The 18,560-nt window shown below is 56.0% G+C and overlaps 1 protein-coding gene across 1 annotated transcript in view; it reads right to left on the reverse strand.

Moving 5' to 3' along the window:
• SORCS2 (sortilin related VPS10 domain containing receptor 2) overlaps positions 1 to 18,560 on the reverse strand; it is a gene marked incomplete at both ends in the record, with an annotated part of 481,188 nt that overhangs the window by 294,250 nt on the left and 168,378 nt on the right. Inside the window, one exon of the mRNA XM_082837533.1 lies at positions 1,332 to 1,399. Within this exon, the coding sequence (XP_082693659.1) occupies positions 1,332 to 1,399 (68 nt within the window). The remainder of the gene's footprint in view (positions 1 to 1,331; positions 1,400 to 18,560) is intronic.

Genomic DNA, 18,560 nt, shown 5'->3' on the forward strand with positions numbered 1-18,560 from the left:
ATGAACGGCCTTATCGGACCCTGGAGGGGCATTTTTGAAAGCAACCTCCTTGGTGGGCGAGTTGCTTCAAGGCACGAGATCAGAACAGTACCAACACATAAAGAAGTCGGGGGGGTCGCAGCAGGAAAACATCTGTCGCAGACTGCTTGTCCTGAGGCCGGCGATGGAATTGGAAAGCAGGCTGGTGAGTTTGGGAGGCAAATCCACAGCTGAGAGGGGCAGGCTAGGAAAGGTGCTTCTGTTGGAAAAGGGAAGGAAAACACACGGCTCCCCAGACCCCACATCCGCACCAGGGCGACCAAGCCGGCGGGTCCAGGGGCGACCAAGCCGGCTGGTCCAAGGCAACACGGTTCCTCATCTAGCAAAGAAAGCACCCAGCTCAAGGGTCATTTCGGCAACTGGCCAAAGCATTACGGAATTCCCTCAGTAAGAACCAACAATGAATCATGGCGCGCCTTCACTGAAAGTAAAGCCAAAAGTCAAAAATAAATCAACTCAAGGCGGTTGCACGTGAATCAGGAGTCCTGATCAGCAGCTCTCGGCGTTTTTAATGGATTTCAAATTTAAAAACCAATTAATTATTACTCAAGAAACACATCTTGGAAAGCAACACGGTTCAACACCCAGACAACATGGGAATGGCGCACGGGGCCCGGCGGACACAGCATCCTTGCCCGAGAGAAGCTTTGAAACCACAGCCCAAGATGCTGGGAAACTTCCTTCCCCTTCCTGGGTGAGCAGATGTAAATACAAATAATCATAACCCAAATAGCTTCTCAAGGCCTCCTTCTCTCCCACCTCATTTAAAACATCAAAGAGGCTGCCTAATTCTGGGGCTGAATTCACATTTCACATATAAAGAGAGAGTACCCGTCGTTGGCCAGGGGCGTTATTTATTTACCAAGCTCTCTGGGCTGAGCCAGGAAGAAAGAAAGACACCCGGACGGTGAGGATAATCGGTGTGTTTGGGGGACTCCAGGAGCCGTGTCGGAAGCTCAGAGCAGAAGCAGAGGAGATTGCGCACTGACCTGAATTCACAATGCAAACCCCCTTCCCCCGGGGGAGGAAAAACAGCGAGGGGAGAAGAACACAGACAGAAAGGAAAGAAAGCAAAGAAGCCTTCTGAATGGCTGTCTGTTCTCCAGCCCTGTCTGTGTCACTGACGAAACACTTTATTAGTTTCAACTTCTGTATGCGTTTTCTAGCCAAAGAAAAGTCGAGAGGCCGCCAGCCAATGGGGGCTGCTCCAGCCGGGCCTTCGGATCTCAGACCCCGGCCTGGGAGACGCGCAGGTATGGGAGGAGAAAAGGCCCACCCTCGGGCTGACTTACCGCCACAGAGAACTTTCCAGAACCTTCCCCATGTCTGCATGGTAATACTTCGTCAGGATTAAGATCACCTGTGGCGGCAACAAAGACAAATGCAGAAATCAGTGGATTTCAAGGTTCTGAACGGGGGATATAATATAACACTTCCCCCACCCAGGATTTGGGGTGTCTCCAGTGTCAGCTGCCCGGGCCTCTCTAGTTGACCCCGGAGTCCCGGCCACCTTGCCCCAGAGCACTCAGATCCGGCGCTGGTTTCTGCTCCGCAGAATGATTTGGGGAACATCCCCGTAGCTGCCACTCGGCAGGAATCACTCCAGCTCGGGCCTGGACGATCTCAAACTGTGGTCCAAGGGATGCTGAGGTGGTGGTCCTGGTGGGCACAGAACGCATGGGGCAAGGCTTCCAAAGAGGGGCTGAGTCCCCACCAGCGCCTTCGAGAATGACCAGAAGCTGGCCAGCACGCAAGACAAGGGCATCCCTGGAAGTACACGGTGTCATTACGTTCCCCGGAGAGGCGGCTGATGACAGAGCCAGCGACGGTGGGCTGGGAAGGTGGGCGAGGACAGCTGGGACGGCTGGAGGGGCCCATAAATCATCGACGGCACACACACTTTTTACTGGTGCTGAACTATTCACCGCACACACTGGGCCCTACTTAACAAGATATCTTCATTTCATACCCGTGCAGGAAATGCAACTGTTTATAAAAATGAAAATCAACGTGTGTAAGAGCACCCCAAAACCCTCCCCTCAAACATGTAACGATCACAAGGAAACGAGGCTTCATTCACCTGCCGGGCAGCAAAAGAGCCCCCTCCCCCATGACTTCAGGAGCCACTGCATTTTCCTGGACATCACATTTCATTTCACTCACTGCCAGACCCTATTAGCTGCTCCCAGCATTCCCGTTGCCATGGGAACCCCGGGAGGTAAAGTGGGAACAGCCCCTGGGTCCCAGCGGTGCCACTGGCCTGGATAATTTAGGGTCACCCCACTGGCCATCCCCAAGTTTGGTTCCTTCTCACGAGCAGGACTTTCTCTGCTCTCCGTCTTTGGGGTCGAAGCCGCTGCAGCAGTTTAGCTGGTCTTTCTTTCCCTGGTGATTAAAGCAGGGAAGATATAAGGAAGGGATGTCAAGTGAAACAGGCCAGTGTGCGTTTTAGAGGCAGTGATGATTAAAAAAAAAAAAAAAAAAAGAACCAGAGGTCTCGTCACTGGAGGCGCGATCAGCCTGCCTTGCTGGGGAACAAAGCTATTTTCTCCTGCCGCGCTCTCGGGCTGCCCTAGTCAAGCAGGAATCCTCTGAAGATTGGGGGAAGGCAGCAGAATGACAGGCCCTGGACGCGCAGGAGACAAGCGTATTTTTAACCTATTGATTTATATTTTATACTCTTGCTGTTCCCAGAGGGGATTTCAAGAAGCGGGAGTATGACAGCTGGAAGGGACCTCAAAGTCTGTTTAATCTGGCCCCATCCAGGGTGAAATCCTCACCCCCGCTGCCTTCTCGAGCACGTGCCATCTGGGCTCTGCTCGCACGCCTGGAGGGGTGGGGGGCTCAGCCCCTACCATGGTGCCCGGGGCCCTGCATGGGCTGAGCCCAGTCTCCCGGTAACTTCTGCCCGTGTGGACTAGTTCTGCCACTGTGGATGATCACCAAGGGGTTCCCCCTCCCACTCCCTTCTGGGTGACATTCCCCACTCATGCCCACCCCCTTCATCCTAAGCTCCAGCCATTCCTGGCCTTTGCACAAGCTGTTTCTCATCTTGAGACCCTCTTCCCCCCACCACCTCTAATGCCTTGGTTAAATGCTACTCAGCTTTCAGATCTCAGGCCAATTGACACCGCCTCCAGGAAGTCCCCCAGGCCCCTCCCCTGGATTCAATGTCCCCTCCAAAATCCTTCAGACCCTGCGCTTCCCGCTGCCCCAGCACAGCTCACGGGGTCTGTTACCAACACTGGGTAATGAGCCCTTTAGGGAGGGGACTGTGTCTTGTTTTATGCCCCAGCACTGGGCATAGCGCCTGCTGTATCATGAGCGCTCAAACCGCTCACGGGAAGAAACAGGAGGTGGCGTTTCCCAAAGTGACGATAAATAAGGCAACGAAGCCAGGCAGAGGCGATGCCCTGGGCATCCATTCACAAGCCACCCTCTTCTGTCAAGAGGGCACCATCCCTCTTCGTGCAGGGGGACGGACTCGCTCTCCTAGCACCACCCTGACCTGCTAAGCCTGAGGAGAGTCTGGGGTCCCGAGACCAGGACCCGAGTCGTGCCTGCTCGGGGCTGACGCAAGGAGCTGCCCAGCTGGTGAGCCTGGGGGATAGAGAGAGCAGGGCAGCCGCAGCCGGCACCCCTGACTCTGCAGTTGGCAGCGGGAAGGACCCCTCTGCTTTGGGGGCAGAACCTTCAAGCTCCAGGCACCTCGGTTTCTGGATCTACAGTGAGGAAATAATACCCAGCATCCCCTGGGAGGATGGGGATAAAGTTGTCAGCAGCACCTGGGAAGGGACCCACACACACCTTGTTAACACTCGCCCATGCCAGCTTTGTCACCGACATGTGGGCACCAGGGCACGCGGTTCACCCACATCAACTCTACCCCCGGCAATCCTATGGGGCCACCGTGTTATGGTCCCCATTTGACAGATGAAGCAACTACAGCAGAGAAAGCTTAAGTACTGCGCCAAAACTGACTCACCCAGGAAGCAGACGAGCGGGATGGCTGCTTCCTGGACGCGGAAACTATGGGACTTCAGAGCTCAACTGCCAGGCTAAACCCACGTTCCATCTATTCAACGTCGTTTCAAAGAACTAAAATGTATGACATGCCTTCTGGGGCCCTCAGCTAGTGGGTTTGGAAATGAAATATCCCAGGAGCTATTTTTCCAGCAGCTGGTGTGTTATTGCAGCTCTGGGGCGCTTTGATCTGGGCGGGAGAAAAATCCGGAATGTGAGTTGGGGCTTCTGTGTTCGGGCCGTTGCCAAGGGTCTCCTCCCCGCCCGAGGGGCCGCCTGAGCCCACTGGAGTCTCAGGACGGTAGGAAATCCAAGGAGAAGACAAGGATTGTGAGCTGCCCCTGCCCGCGGGAGGACAGGCCACAGCACCCCTATCACCACACTATCCCGCATCACCCCCGTGTCCTGCTTTCTGCCTTCCGGTCCTCTGGGCCCTGGGGGGGGACAGGCTCATGCTGGGAGTGCTGGGGGCTTACGCGGTGCCAGCTCAGCGCGCTTATCATCGGATCCCCACTCGGCCCCCCAGGGAGGGGTCGCTGCTATTGTTCCCATTTTACTGATGAGGAAACCGAGTCACAGAGCTGACAACTCGCTCATCTGACATCGTACACGACAGAACCAGGGCCTCTTGTGGCCAATCCAGGGCTTTCACTGGCTCTGTTTCCATCCCCCGGCTTCTCCGTGATGTCCGCCTTCCCAGCGTGGGACGCAGAGACGCCCCTGGCTGCGCCCTCACCAAGGTCCAGCCGGCAGCCCTCCGCCCCGAGAGACCAAGCCGTGACCCCGGAGGAGCCAACCTCTCTGGACTTTCCCCAAACCTGCCTGTTCCTGAGGCCGCTGGGCCGGAAACTCTGTGAAGGCAGAGGCTAGGGTTAGTGGCCCTTTGATCCCCCCGAAATTCCCGGAGCTTAGCTCAGAGCAAAAGTTCACCACGGTTTGTTGAGTGAGTGAATGAATGAGTAAAGGAATGAATATCCCCGGACAGAAGCTGATGACGAGAGGAACCAGAATCTGTCCTTCAGGCCAGGCCACAGCCGACCCCACTACCCCGATGTCTGCGTTCCCTCCAGAGCCCGTCTGCCTGAACCACCCCTCTTCTGACCCCAGCAGACACCACCCGAGGGTGCAGAGCACGCCCTGTTCTTGAGCCCTGAGGCTCGCTCACAGCAATGCCCAGCCCGACCCTCAGGGCAGGAAGCTCAGGAGGCCTGGTGGGCGTGAGATCCCCCAACCCCCTCACCCAGGGAGAGTGTCCCCGGCAGCCGGGCCGGAGGGCAGGCACCGACCTGTGCAGATGTCCGGGCCTGCGCTCAGGAGGCCCCGCGCTTGGTTTAATTCTCTGCTGTCACGTCTTGAAATTCTTAAAAAGCTTGAACGGGGGCCCTAGGTTTTCACGATGCAAGGGACCCCGTGAGCAACGTAGCCGGTCCCCAGGCAGCTTCCCGCTCCTCTGATGTTCCCAAGTTCAGCCCCTCCAGCCCTCCCCATGCCCTGGAGAGAGCGTGTCTACTGGACGCCCAGTTCTACCAAGCCTGCTGAGCCCTGTATCCCTAGTCAGGGCAGCAAGGAGGGCAGGTCAAGTCAGGGGCTGGAAGGAGGCCCACATGGGCATCAGATTAAACACCAGAGCCCATGGGAACCTGGGCCAGTTTCCTCCAGTGCCTCACTCTAGAAGTGGGGAGAGTGAGGTTCAGAGAGAGAAAGGGGCTCAGTGGGCACAGACGCTGGTCCCCAGAGATCCCGGTCCAGAGCCCAGCCGCGCACCCACTGCCCCTCACGTTAATCCAGGGCCCGTGCCAGCCTGCTCCCTCACTGTGGGTGGCCAAGGGCTCTCTCTCTAAGAAGGAAAGGAAACCCTGGCATCCATGATCAGCTCATGGAGAGACCCCCAGCTCCATCACCACCACCACTCCACAGTTCAATTCCAAACCCAACAGTGAGTCATTCAATGCGCTCGTCTCTCTTCTGTCCGGTGAGCCCGTTATATTCACCTTGCCACAGGGCGCCGGGCCTGTGTCTCAAAGCGCCTGAAAGGGGCTTACGGTATATTTATATTTTCTCCATCAGGTTTTATTTATATTTTCTCCATCAGGTCTCGCTGGCGCTCCTGCCACCGCTTCTCAGATGCACGAGAATAAAATGAGGAGGGGGCAGTGCAGCTGGACCACCCTGACCAGTCAGTTAAACCCTCTGAGCCCCGGTTTCCTCATCTGTGACATGGAGCTGATTCACGTAGGACCTCATGAGGCTGCTGGGAGGGGGATGTCTATGCACACGAGCTTATACCAGAAATCACAACACAGACGCCGGGGCTAAGGCCCCGCCCCCTGAGCGGTCCCCCGGCACGTTTCCAGGTCAGTTATTTCCGGAATCCTGGGGTTGGATTTACAAGAACATCACCACTGATGGAAAGCTGCTGGAGCCTCTTCCTCTCGGTCGGTACCCATCTGGGTCGGAGTCAGCAAGGCGGTGATGGCTCGAGGCACTGGCTCTTTGAGGGGCAGAGCGCTGAGCTGCGAGCTGGTCTAACCCCGGCACTGGCATGGGTTTCACCGAGCTTCATCTTCACCAAGTTTGCCATTAGGAGCGCTCAGCGCTGCCACCCAAGACGTGCCCATCTCAGAATGAGAAACATGCAGGTCACCTCCAGCTTCGGGCCCTGAGCCTCTGAGCAGCCAATAGGAACAGACTTTCAAGCCTCCTTACACTTGCGGGCCTTCCAAGAGGTCAAGAATAATCAGAAAACAATAACAAACACTCAGGTTCAATTCTCCTGTCAATCAATAAGCACGTTGCAAAAAAAAAAAAAGAGAGAGAGGGAGGGCAGCAAGAACTCAGGGCTAATTGTGAACTCTGCAATCAACTTCCCGTCAGAAAAAGGGACAACTTAGAGTTGGCCCGTGAGGCCCCAGGAGGCCCCCCTGCATCCCTGATGTCCTCCAGGCCAAGCAGACAGAGCCAGCCATGGGGTGGACTAGGCTGGGGCCTCGCTACTCACGGTGGGGTCTGCACCAGCCACACTGGCTCCCCAGGAGATTCTAGAAGTGCAGAATCTGGGTGAGCCCCACCCCACACCTGCTGACTCAGAATCTGTGCTTTAATATTTGACAGGCTGCACTGGCAGGTCCTCACCTCCCCAGGCCTGGATCCCCATCTGCTCACCGACATGAGAAGCTGGGTCTCTTCATATCACTCAAGAGGGCCCTGCCTTCTCCATTCTCACGCTGCTGACCTGGCAGGAAAACACACTCTACCCTCAGGCATGCACTCACTGCCATGACTTTCAGTCACCCCAGGGCCTTTGCATATGCTGGTACCTGTATGTAGAGCACTTCTCTGCCCCTCTGCACTATCTCCCTCCCGCTGTTGAGTGAATTAATCAGTTGAAAACTGGCTCCAAAAAGCCAAGACCATCTCCTGGTGTGGCCTTTCCCCACGCCCACCCCACCTGTCCACTTGCCCAGGTGTGGAAATTGACTCTGGAATGTGTATGACATTCCATCATCTTGGAACCATCTTGTGGGTTTAGGAGCCCACCTGAGGACCGAGGCCAGAAAGGGGAAGTATCCAGCCCAGGGTCACCTGGTAGATACGTCCTCTGGCAGAAGCCCACTCCTGGCTCTCTGTACTTGTGATGCACTGCTCCCTATAGGAGAGATGCTGAGGGTGGGAAGGAGGTCAGGGTCTTTCACCGAAACCTCCAGTGATGACAGCAAATGCTTATACACCACCCACTCCACACCTTACATGCACCAACTATTCCATTACACAGATGAACAAACTGAGGAACAGAGAGATAAAACAATGACCCCGAGATCATAACAACTTGTATCAATACGTGGTGGGCCTTGGATGTGGAAACAAGTACAACAAATCAGGAATCAAACATTAGGAAGAGAAAACAGAGATCAAAAAAGACGACAGAAAATAAGATTTTTTTATGGTGACTTCGAGTATTCATTCAGCAAACAGTCTAATCTCTCAACATGCCAGGCATGAAGATCCACAGAGAAGAAAGTGGCCAAGGACCCAGGGCCCATCGATAATGACGTTGCCTCTGCACGTGCGCTTCCGGGACGCTCGGAAGAGCACTGCCCAGGTGTAGGTATGTTTTTCACTCTCTGTAAAGATGTGTTCACGTATAGAAAGTGTGGGAGGCCAACCACACGTGGGGATCTTTACATATGGTATTATGGGGGGACTGCGGATCACACCCACACACAAAGGGATGCTTTCTGTACCGAGCTGTAAGCTAAAGGCATACCCCCCGCCCCCAGGGGAGCCTTTGTGGAGGCCTGATCCAGCCATGGCATCTTACACCCTGTTCCAAAGAAGATGAGAGTCTCAGAGAGGCCGTGGGAGTCTTCCTGGGCCCCAGGAGGGGGACCCTCACGATAAAGAAGGACCCGGCTTGTTTCATCTGTCCCATTGCTGGTCATGCCCCACCGGTTGGGCAGATTCTCTGTTCCCTTGAGTCTCAGTTTATTCATCTAAGAAATGGGAACAAAAGTCCCTGCTCTATCCACCCTAACCTCGTTGAAAGGTGACGGTGCATCGGAGAACGGACAGATATCGAAGGACTGTAAAAACTGTAAAGCGCTCGTTTACAGTAGCCAAGGCAATGGAAGCAACCTAAATGTCCATCAGCAGAGGAATGGATAAAGATGTGGCACATCTATACAATGGAATACTACTCAGCCATGAAAAAGAGTGCAGTAATGCCATTTGCAGCAACATGGATGGACCTAGAGATTGTCATACTAAGTGAAGTAAGTCAGACAGAGAAAGAGAAGTATAATATGATATTGCTTATATGCGGAATCTAAAAGAAATTATACAAGTGAACTTATTTACAAAACAGAAACAAACTCACAGATTTAGAAAACGAACTTATGGTTACCGGGGGAAGGGTGGGAGGGAGGGATAGTTAGGGAGTTTGGGACTGACATGTACGCACTGCTATATTTAAAATGGATAACCAACAAGGACCTACTGTAGAGCACACGGGACTCTGCTCAATATTATGTAACAACCTAAATGGGAAAAGCATTTGAAAAAGAATAGATACATGTACACATAGAACTGAAAAAAAAGACTAAATAAAGAAGACTCACACCTGGTCATAATCAGGTAACCACTTCACTAGATTCCTATTTTTAAAAATAAAAGTTATTTACAAAAAAAAAAAAGAAAAGAAAACTGTAAAGCACCATCCCAGGGGAACGGGCTGATGACCAAAACCCAGGAGGGGAGATTTTCATATCGTTGACTGAAAAGAGAAATCACGCAAATGTTCACAGTGAATTGGGAACTGGACCGGCTTCATGAGAGACCTGCATCTGCCCACCCTGCGTTGGGCAAGGAGGCTGATCTACAATTGGTGGCCGTCGGGTGACCGCCCTCCTGCGCAAAGTCCCTCCTGGAGAAGGGGCTGCAGCCTTGGCCCAGCCAGGGCACGTCTGGGGGTGGCAGCTTGCTGGCTGGCCCGGTGTGAGGCCCGTGGGCACCTCCCTGCCTTACGTACCCGCTGTCAGAGCCTGAGGCCCGCCTCGTGTCACCATGTCCCTTGGCCTCTCTGAGCCCAGTGTCCTACTCTGCCCTGGGGGATGGCGCAGGACTCCGCAGATTCCTCGCCCAACAGCAGAGCTGCTCCTGGGCCCACGTCTTGAGGATGAAGACGTCCTACCAGACAAGCGCCGGCTGGCCCCGGTGTCCTCACTACCTGCACTTAGAAGGATGCCAGTCCAGGGAGGGAAAGGCTGGACCAGGACAAGGGAAAGAGCCGGAGGCAGGGGGGGCAGGAACCGAACTCGCTCACAGTGGAGTCTCTTTCCAGGCCCCTGGGACCCAACAGCCAACAGAATCACAGCCCATCTACCCCGTGGCCCGGCAATTCCACTCCAGGGAGCTCTTCTGTAGATGTCCTTGTGCCCATGAACTGAGGGATGTCCAAAGTTATGGCCCGCGATACTGTTTATAACGGCTGGAGACCAGAAACACCGTGCAGATCCAACCACAGGCCCCGCCCGCTCGCCAGGGCACAGCTGCCCATGGGAACACCGTGCAGCCGTCCAAGAGCAAAGATGCCCCACGGACAAGGCAGAAATGGCCCCAGGATGGTGAGCTCAGCGAGAGGAGGCGGGGAGGGGGCGGGGAACAGCACAGTGTCACTTTTGTGTTAAAAACAGGAGAGGCAAAGCCACTGAATTGTACACTTCAAAACGGTTAAAATGGTGGCTTTTACGTTACTTGAATGTTACCTCAATTAAAAAAGTGGGGTGGGGAATAGGGATCGATATTCATTTCTGCTTGAAGATGCATGATGACACGCTGGAAGGGAATATCAGAAACTTTTTAACGTGGTGGCCTTTGGAGGGGGAGGGGTGGCAGGAGGGGCGGAGGTTTTCACCGGGGACCTTTTACTATCTGCAACCCTTGGAACCATCGGCCTATCACCTCTTCCATCTGCACACATCAGGGGTGTGCATGCCTGTCGTGCATAGGTGTGCGTGTGTGTGTGTGTGTGTGTGTGTGTGTGTCACTATGGGCCGCAGGGCCACTCCTGTGCCTGTCACCTCTGATGAACGAGGCCGTCATGTCTGGCCACAGTCCTTCTCCCTCCTGACCTCAAAACATGAGAACGATGCCCATTTTCATGCCGGTGCTGCTGGCACACGTGGCAGACAAAGACTAGACCCCGATGAAAGCATGCAGTTGGCGCTCAATAACTGTCTGCTTCCGCTCCCCCAGTGAAGACCACTGAGAAACCCCTTCCTAAATGAGCAGCCTGCCTGGGCCCTGGAGCAGCCCTGCTCCCTCAGGGGCAGCGAGGTGCTGGACCAGGTGACGAAAAACTGAGGGAGGGCCCCCCCCTCCGCCACGCAGACATGGCTACGAATCACGACGCAGGGGAGGGCACGGACCCCTGCCCCTGCAGAAGCACAGGGCTCTTCCCCAAGGGCTTGCACACAGGGGCCCAGGAGAGAACGATGCACATTTTCCCATCATTTGGTTCCCTCAACAGCCCTGTAAATGGGCATCGTCGTTCCCACATCCCAGATTAGAAGCTGAGGTGGGAGGAGGGCAGTGGCCATCCCAGAGGTGCACTTGAGAGACAGCAGAGCTGGGACCAGACAGGTCGGCCTGAGGCCAAGACCATGGCTCTTTCTAGAACCGCCCCCTGCGGAGTTCTCCCCAGCCCAAGCAAAAGAGGAGGGGGCTTCCTGCTGACCCACAAGCTGGATGGACAGCCCACGCCCCCGGGAAGGCTGCCAGGCTCAGCACTGGGCGCCTTCACCCCAGATGCATCCTCTGCAGAGGACTCCTAAGGGAATCCCTTAGGCCCAGAAAGTTGCGCAGCAGGCGCTGGTTCTCCAAAGTCAGGCCTCGGTCAATCCCAGAGCCACCCGGCAGACACCAGGGCTGCTGGTAACGGCCGCCAACCCACCTGGCTCAGTGCCGCCACCCCAGGAGCCTCACCCACCCTCTCCCCCTGCTCCTCGAAGCCCTCCTTGATATTCCAAGCTGGGGGGGATCCCCACACGCTCCGGGAGCCTCCCTGGAGGTTCTCACTCCCAGTGGGCCAAGAAAGTACTTGTCAAAGCTGGTGACGTCACCAGACACGTTCCACCAGAAGAATCTTCTGCAGAGCAGAGAGCCTGGCTCCCCCTACCTGCCAGACCCTTCCTCCTGAGTCAGTGCCCAGGCCCCCCACCCCTGGCTCCAGGCTCCTCTGCAGAGCCTGGAGGACTTCGCAAGGGGCCGACCATGCTCCTGAAGCCCGAAGGGTCTTGTCTGAATCCTGGGCCCACAGTGTACGAGCCGTGTACTCCCAGGCTTAACCTCTCAGGGGCTCAGCGTCCTGATCTGTGACACAGGGACGATGCTGCCGGCTCCCAGAGCTGAAGCAGAGATGAAATGAGCGTGGTGGGTCCATGGTGAGCTAGGGGTGGGGTCTAGGATTAGAGTTAGGACTAAAGTTAGAGTTAGTGTGAGGTTTAGGGTTAAGGATAGAGTTAGGGTTGCGTTTAAAGTGTGGGTACAAATAGGGTTACAGTAAGCGCTAGATTCAGGGGTGGGGTAGGGACTAGAGTCGGCATGGGCTCTCTCTGTGAAATACCATTCTGCAGCTGGTGGTTCGGGCAGTACTTGTTTAGTGATGTTTATGAGAAATCCTGTGTGCAGCAGTGTAGGTGAGGTGCTATTGTGTACAATGAAATACTCAGGGAGAAGCTTGTTAAGTAAATAAATCAATGAATGGTCAGACCTACCTACTCACCACCATAGGCTCATCTGACCACCTCTGTGCCCATCCTCCTTTCTCCCCTGGCCCAGAGCCCTGCATCTTTCCACCTCCTGGGCCAGTGTAGCTGCCACCTCCTCCAGGAAGCCTTCCAGGATGTCTCCAGACTAGGTTGCTGATTTGATTACATCTGATTTTCCAGCAGAAGGTGTGAGCTCAAGCATGATGTTTTGAGGGCTGGGCCCCATCCCCTATCTGCTCTGCCCTGCAGCCCAGCGCCAGCGTGAGGCTCATTGCAGGGGAAGGTGCACAGCCTTGGACCGGGCCCAGCCCAGCCCACGTGCGAATCCTCAGTGCCGTGTGGCGTCCCTCCCTGTTCTAGTGTCACCTGCCCGTCAGCAACACTGGAGGATAAAGGCCACACGTCTCCGTCTCCAGGTGGCTGTGATGATGTAGTGTGATAACATGTGTGGGGGGCCTGGCACCCCGCTGACTCAACCAAGGTGGGGCAGGGCACTGACTGTCCCTTCCCTCCTCAACAACTAGCGTGAGCACAGGCAAGGTGACCTCGGTGATGCCTCGCCGCGCTCTGAGTCGCCCGACCCCAAACAGGATCCCTTTCTTCCCACAGAGCTGTGACCTCGTCCGGCCATTCTGTCTTGGGTCCTGGGGGCCTGGCAGCAGCCCAGCTGCAGGCACAGAAGTCAGAGGCCACCCAGCAAGTCCTGAGCTGGACCGCGATCCGTCTCGCTGGTGGTGCCACCTCCCCCCACGCCCACCAACAGGCTTAGGAGAGGCGGGTGGGAGCAGTTGGTGCTTCCAGGAGCAGGGGACGACCTGGGAGGATCTGGGAGGTCCTGGGAAGGCGAGACCGCTGCTCTCTGTAGATGCAGAAGGAAGATGACCCGACGCAAGGCCCCTAGTTCCGGAAGCTTTGGCCAAGACAATGAAGCAACCCGGGGACGGCATTTTGGTGGCTTGGGGAGGGCAGAGGAGGATTTCTGATGAGGGTCTGGGGTGGGAGGGCGCTGGTTCCTCTCCCTTCCAGGGGGAATGACGTAGATGCACTTAGAGGATGTTGACCAAACAAGGCAGACAGGGCAGCCTGGACCTGAGCACCAGCTTTAACCCAAATGCAGGATTCCCTGCAAGAGAGGCTTGACGTCACTTTCCTGGTTCCGACAGTGGGTACATAAAGTAACGTCATTGGAGGAAGCTGGGTGGAGAATACCTGGCTCTCTGCACTATTCCTGTAACTTCTTGTTCTTTTTATATTTTATTTTATTTTATTTTATTTTTGCGGTACGCGGGCCTCTCACTGCCTTGGCCTCTCCCGTTGCGGAACACAGGCTCCAGACGCGCAGGCTCAGCGGCCATGGTTCACGGGCCCAGCCGCTCCGCGGCATGTGGGATCTTCCCGGACCGGGGCACGAACCTGCGTCCTCTGCATTGGCAGGTGGACTCTCAACCACCGCGCCACCAGGGAAGCCCGACTTCTTGTTATTTTTGAATAAAATAGTGTAATAAAGAGAGAGGCTTGAGAGACGGACCAACTAGCTGCAAACAAAAATAAACGGTTTGCGACTATGCAAGCCTCCCACCTTCCCCCACCCCGAGGACCTCAGGACGTGCCCACCTGGAGGGCCCCTGAGACATGGCCGGGCCTGTGGCCGCGCTCGAGCCTGCTGTCCAGCCGGCACCGTGTTGGAGACCGAGGCCCATCACAAACGCCCATCGGGGAACAACAGCAATGATGGGGTCCCTCCGCATGACGGGAAGGCCCTGCCCAGGTGTCCCCAGCACGTGGGGACCAGACACTGCCCGGGATCTAAGAAGCAAAAGCGGAAGTTGGAGGCAAGAAAGAGAACTGCGCACAGGAGCCATGGCCTTGAACCCATTCCCCCGCCCACTGGTGGCCAGGGCCCCTGCTCCCTAGGGGAGACATAAAAGATGCACGGTCCCCAGCGTAGGGTCCTGGCCCCTACGGCGTCCACACTGGCAGCTGAAGTGCAGTCGTCTGCAGAGGCACACGTGCTCCCCTGAAGCCGCTGCTTCCTGACGCAGCTGCCTAGCCTCCCCGGGAAGCAGGCGTGGCTTTTGACTACCTGCCAGCCCACAGGGTCCACAGCACACGGGCAGCAGCGCGTGTTCTCGCGTGCCTGAGCCACGAAAACCTCTTTATCATCACGAGCGTTAAAATCACATGGGTTTACGCTGTCCTGGCCCCGCGCTAAGCACTTTACAGACGTTAGCTCATTTAACCCTCCCAGGAGCCCTGGTTGCTGGGAACCCCTTTGTCCCCATTTCGCAGGGGAGGCGCACAGAGCGAGGCTGCCGTGACTCCAGAGCGCAGCCCCCCCGAGGCCTCTGGGGGCCTGGCTGGGAGAAGAGGCGCCCTTCGCCCTGTGCGTCCCAGTGGAACACGCCAGCGTGGAGCCAGAGGGCGGCGAAGCATGCTTCACGCTGGAACCAAACTCCGTCCCAAGCTTTGGCCTCCGGAGGCGCCCAGTAAGGCAGGCTCGGGGCCACCTGCCTCACAGTGGCGCCCGGGGCTCATGGACCCCAGCGCTGCCTGACGGCCGACACACTCACTGGTTCAGTGCTGGACGCCCCACGCTGATGGGCTTCCCTTGACCTTAGTGTGTCAGGTCCCAGGAACCAGGCTGGGCTCGGGGCTTCCCGGGGACCCCAGCACCCCTCCACGAGCTCGCTGTGACCCGGCCAGGTCCCCCAGCAGCCCCTCCACCGGCTTTGCACGGGATGTTTTACGGCTCCAATTTCAGACTGCGGCGTGGCCGTCTTTCACCACTCCTCCGAGGCCCTCACCCAAACAGAATGCTGCGTTAACGTTGATTTATTCATGAGGCCTTGATACCACCGCACAGACAGGCCGACTCCCAGTGCCTCTGGAGCCGGGGCCGGGTCTCCAGGCCTCGCCTTTGTGGCAGCACTTGGCAGTGTCTGGGGAATGAATGACCTAACGGATGAACAAGAGCAGGCACAGGTGGACAGCACGCGCCAGTCAGGCAGGACGGACGGCCGCCCACCTGGAACAGGCCCCGCCCCCTCGCACCTGTAGTTCTTCGCCTTCACCCCGCTCTCCTCCGCCCAGCCTTCAGCTCGCTGTTCCTAAACGTCCTTGCCCCCCACCGCCTGTCCTCCTCCCCTCACCGGGCACATCCCCACTCCCACCAGGCGTTCACCGCAAGCACGTCTGTCTGGAAAGGCTTCCAGAACCCTCTGCCCACCTCCAGCTCTGAGCCCCCTCAGACCCCGGACGTGGGGGGCTGGATGCAGCCCCCAAAAGGATGTCCACCAGAAGCCTGTGAATGTGACCTTATTTGGGAAAAGGGCCTTTGAGGATGTATCAACGCCTGGAGACCTCAAGGTCATTCTGGATTACGTGAGTGGTCCCTAAACCCAGTGACAAGTGTTCTTATGAAGAGAAGGAGAAACGATACACAGGGAGAAGGCGACGTGAAGATGGAGGCAGAGATCGGGGTGATGCACCCACCAGCCAAGGCACCCCGAGAATGGCCAGCAAACCCTCAGGAGCTGGGGGAGACGCCTGGGATGGAGTCTCCCTCCCGGCCCCGGAAGGAACCAACACTGCCAACTCCCTGACCTTGGACTTCAGGCCTCTACACTGTGGGAGAATAAACCTCTGCTGTTTAACCGCTCAGTTTGTGGTACTTTGTTATGGCGGCCCCAGGACCCTGATACAGGCACTCGCCCATTTTCCAGATGGGGACATTGAGGCTCAGCTTGTTGGAGGGGACAGCAGGGAGTGGGCAGGGCTGGGGTCTCCACCAGGGGCTGCCTGACTCCAGTCAGGGACCACTCCCACTGCCCCAGGTGCCCCTGCACACAGAGAGCTGGCCTCAGACAGAAGGGGGAATGGGGAGGCTCCACACAGCAGCCCAGCTCCCGGGGGGTCCCTACTCCCTCCCTCCCCGAGCTCCCCTCGGGAGATGCTGGGCTCCCGCCAGGGGCTGTGCCCGAAACGGAGAGCCAGTGAGAGAGAGCTCAGCTCCTCCATCAATCAGCCGCCTGCACAGGCACGAAGCCCAATGTTTAAAAAAGGAGTTGAGAACTAAGCTTTGAAAGGCCCCCTATACATCGAAATCAGCCAGCAGAAAATAAACGTAGGAACGTTGCTGATCTGTGGAGAACGGCGTTTTTCCATCAAATCTGTTTGAGGGATAAAGTATATTTTAATAGGTGGGGCTTCGTAGATGGTTCCACTTCGGCTGTCTTAAAAATATTATTTACTGTCCATTTCTCATGACCTGATTGAATTTCAGCCACCCCCCCTTTTTAATAATCACCGTTAAGTAAAATTTTTTATGAAATGACAGGATTTTGTTTCTTTTGGCCGTCGCTATTCAGAATGATGCTCTGTGTTTCTACCTGGAAGTGTGGGCATTTTTCAGATCTATTTATGGCGACGAAAGGTAATTGGAGAAGCTGTGATGCTGCTGGTGCCTCACTTCTCTCAACATAAAAAGTGCCCGGGGTATCTCCTGGAGGTGGGTGAAAAGTGCCTATCCTGTTTTTAAAACAGAAATCCTTCCCCAGGCTCCAGTGCCCTCCCCCTTCTCCCCACCAGTCTCCAGCCAGGAAGCCACATGTTCGTTACTTCCAAGAATTTCTCTTTGAAAATTACGTTGTCACATCAGAATAGAGGAGCCCGGAACAAAGGACACGTAGGTGATGGGATAGTGAAGCCTTTGGCTGCATGCAACTGGGAAGGCTGAGATTTTGGCCACAGCAGCCCCTGAACAAGCTCCCCTGACCTTACGGAGTCCAGACAGGTCGGTCACCCACAAAGCCCTGTCCCTCAGGAGTGTCAGGAAAGCAGGGGGATTGGTGGATCAGTCACCAGCTTGGGAAGAAGCCAGCAGGGCGCATCTGAGCTCTGCAAAGACTAATTTATCTTCTGAGAAAGCCAGCGGGAGAGACCAACAATGGATTCTGTCCTGGTTTCCAGAATCTGCTCCCCTGAGCCATCTGGGGTGCAAAATGACTTCTGGGGGCCTGAGGCATTTGGGCCTCCGTGGACCACTTCCTCCATAAAAAAAATTAACATTTCTATTTTCCGGCTGCACTGGTGTAAAAAAAAACCCCAATATATTCCTATTATATATCAAAACATTGCCTTGACCTAAAACTTTCTCTTCTTCTGATTTGAAAGGAAATTAAAACATTTTTGTGGGTCTCTAAAGGTCTTGTGGGCCCTGGCACGCAGCCCTGTGTCTGCAGGAGACCCCCACTGGTCCACCACAGTCCAACCCGTCCTTCCCTCCCTGGACTCCTGGGCAAGCACCCCATCCCCGCTCTCCAGGCCTGTGGCCTGGCCCCCAGCCCTCCTTGCCTGCTGGTTCTCAAGGGCAGAGGCATCAGTGATACCCGTCCCCTCACCTAGGAGGACAGTGCCTTTCACATCTCCTCTGGAAGGGCACCCTGCTAAGAATCTCAGGAAATCTATAAACGTATAGGCGCGTAAGCACAATTTTTCACCCCATTTCAGGGTTTACAGACCAGTCTGGGACCCAATCAATCTACGGGGCCAATAAGCCCTTTCCATTTCCCCCACAGGGCAGGGAGGAAATCAATTCCAAGCTCATCTCGGTGGCCTTCACCTGCCTTGGGGTCCTCTCCAGAGGCGCCTGGTCTCTGTGCCTCACTGGGCCATTAAGCGTAGGGACAACCTGGAGATGTCACTTGGGAACTCACTTTACAACCAGTGACGCCACATCAATGCAAATGAGGATGACGAGGCCCCCACTCCCAGGTGTAAGCACCACCGGTGTCTCCCGCTGCCCAGACCCCTCACCTGCAGTCCAGACCTGCGGGACGAGACCCCCCCATCCCTCCCCCACTCAGCTCCAGGCACCAGCTTTACCCCACTCCTCGCCCTGAAATGCCTTCCCCAACCCAAGTGACACCACCCCCCTTTCAGGGGCCTCTGGAGACCTTGGGGCCTCTCCTGTCTCGGGCTTTCCCGGTGATGCCGTGTCTTCTGACCTGCGTCACTTTCTTCCTCGTATCCCACCCTTGTGCACTGGCCTGTTTTCTCCCTGGAGGCTCCTCGAGGGTGGGCTTTATGCCCACCGGCCTGGCATCGGGAGGGGCTGATGCCATCAAGGGGGTTGGTTCCTCACCATTGCTACCGACTGCGTGGCATCCCGCCTCCTCTGATGCTTCACGGGTGGAATCCGTCCCTCCTGGAGCGCAAGGACCAAGGGCTTGCCTG

The sequence above is a fragment of the Leucopleurus acutus genome (genome assembly GCF_964270905.1).
Source record: "Leucopleurus acutus genome assembly, chromosome: 4".
NCBI lineage: Eukaryota > Metazoa > Chordata > Mammalia > Artiodactyla > Delphinidae > Leucopleurus > Leucopleurus acutus.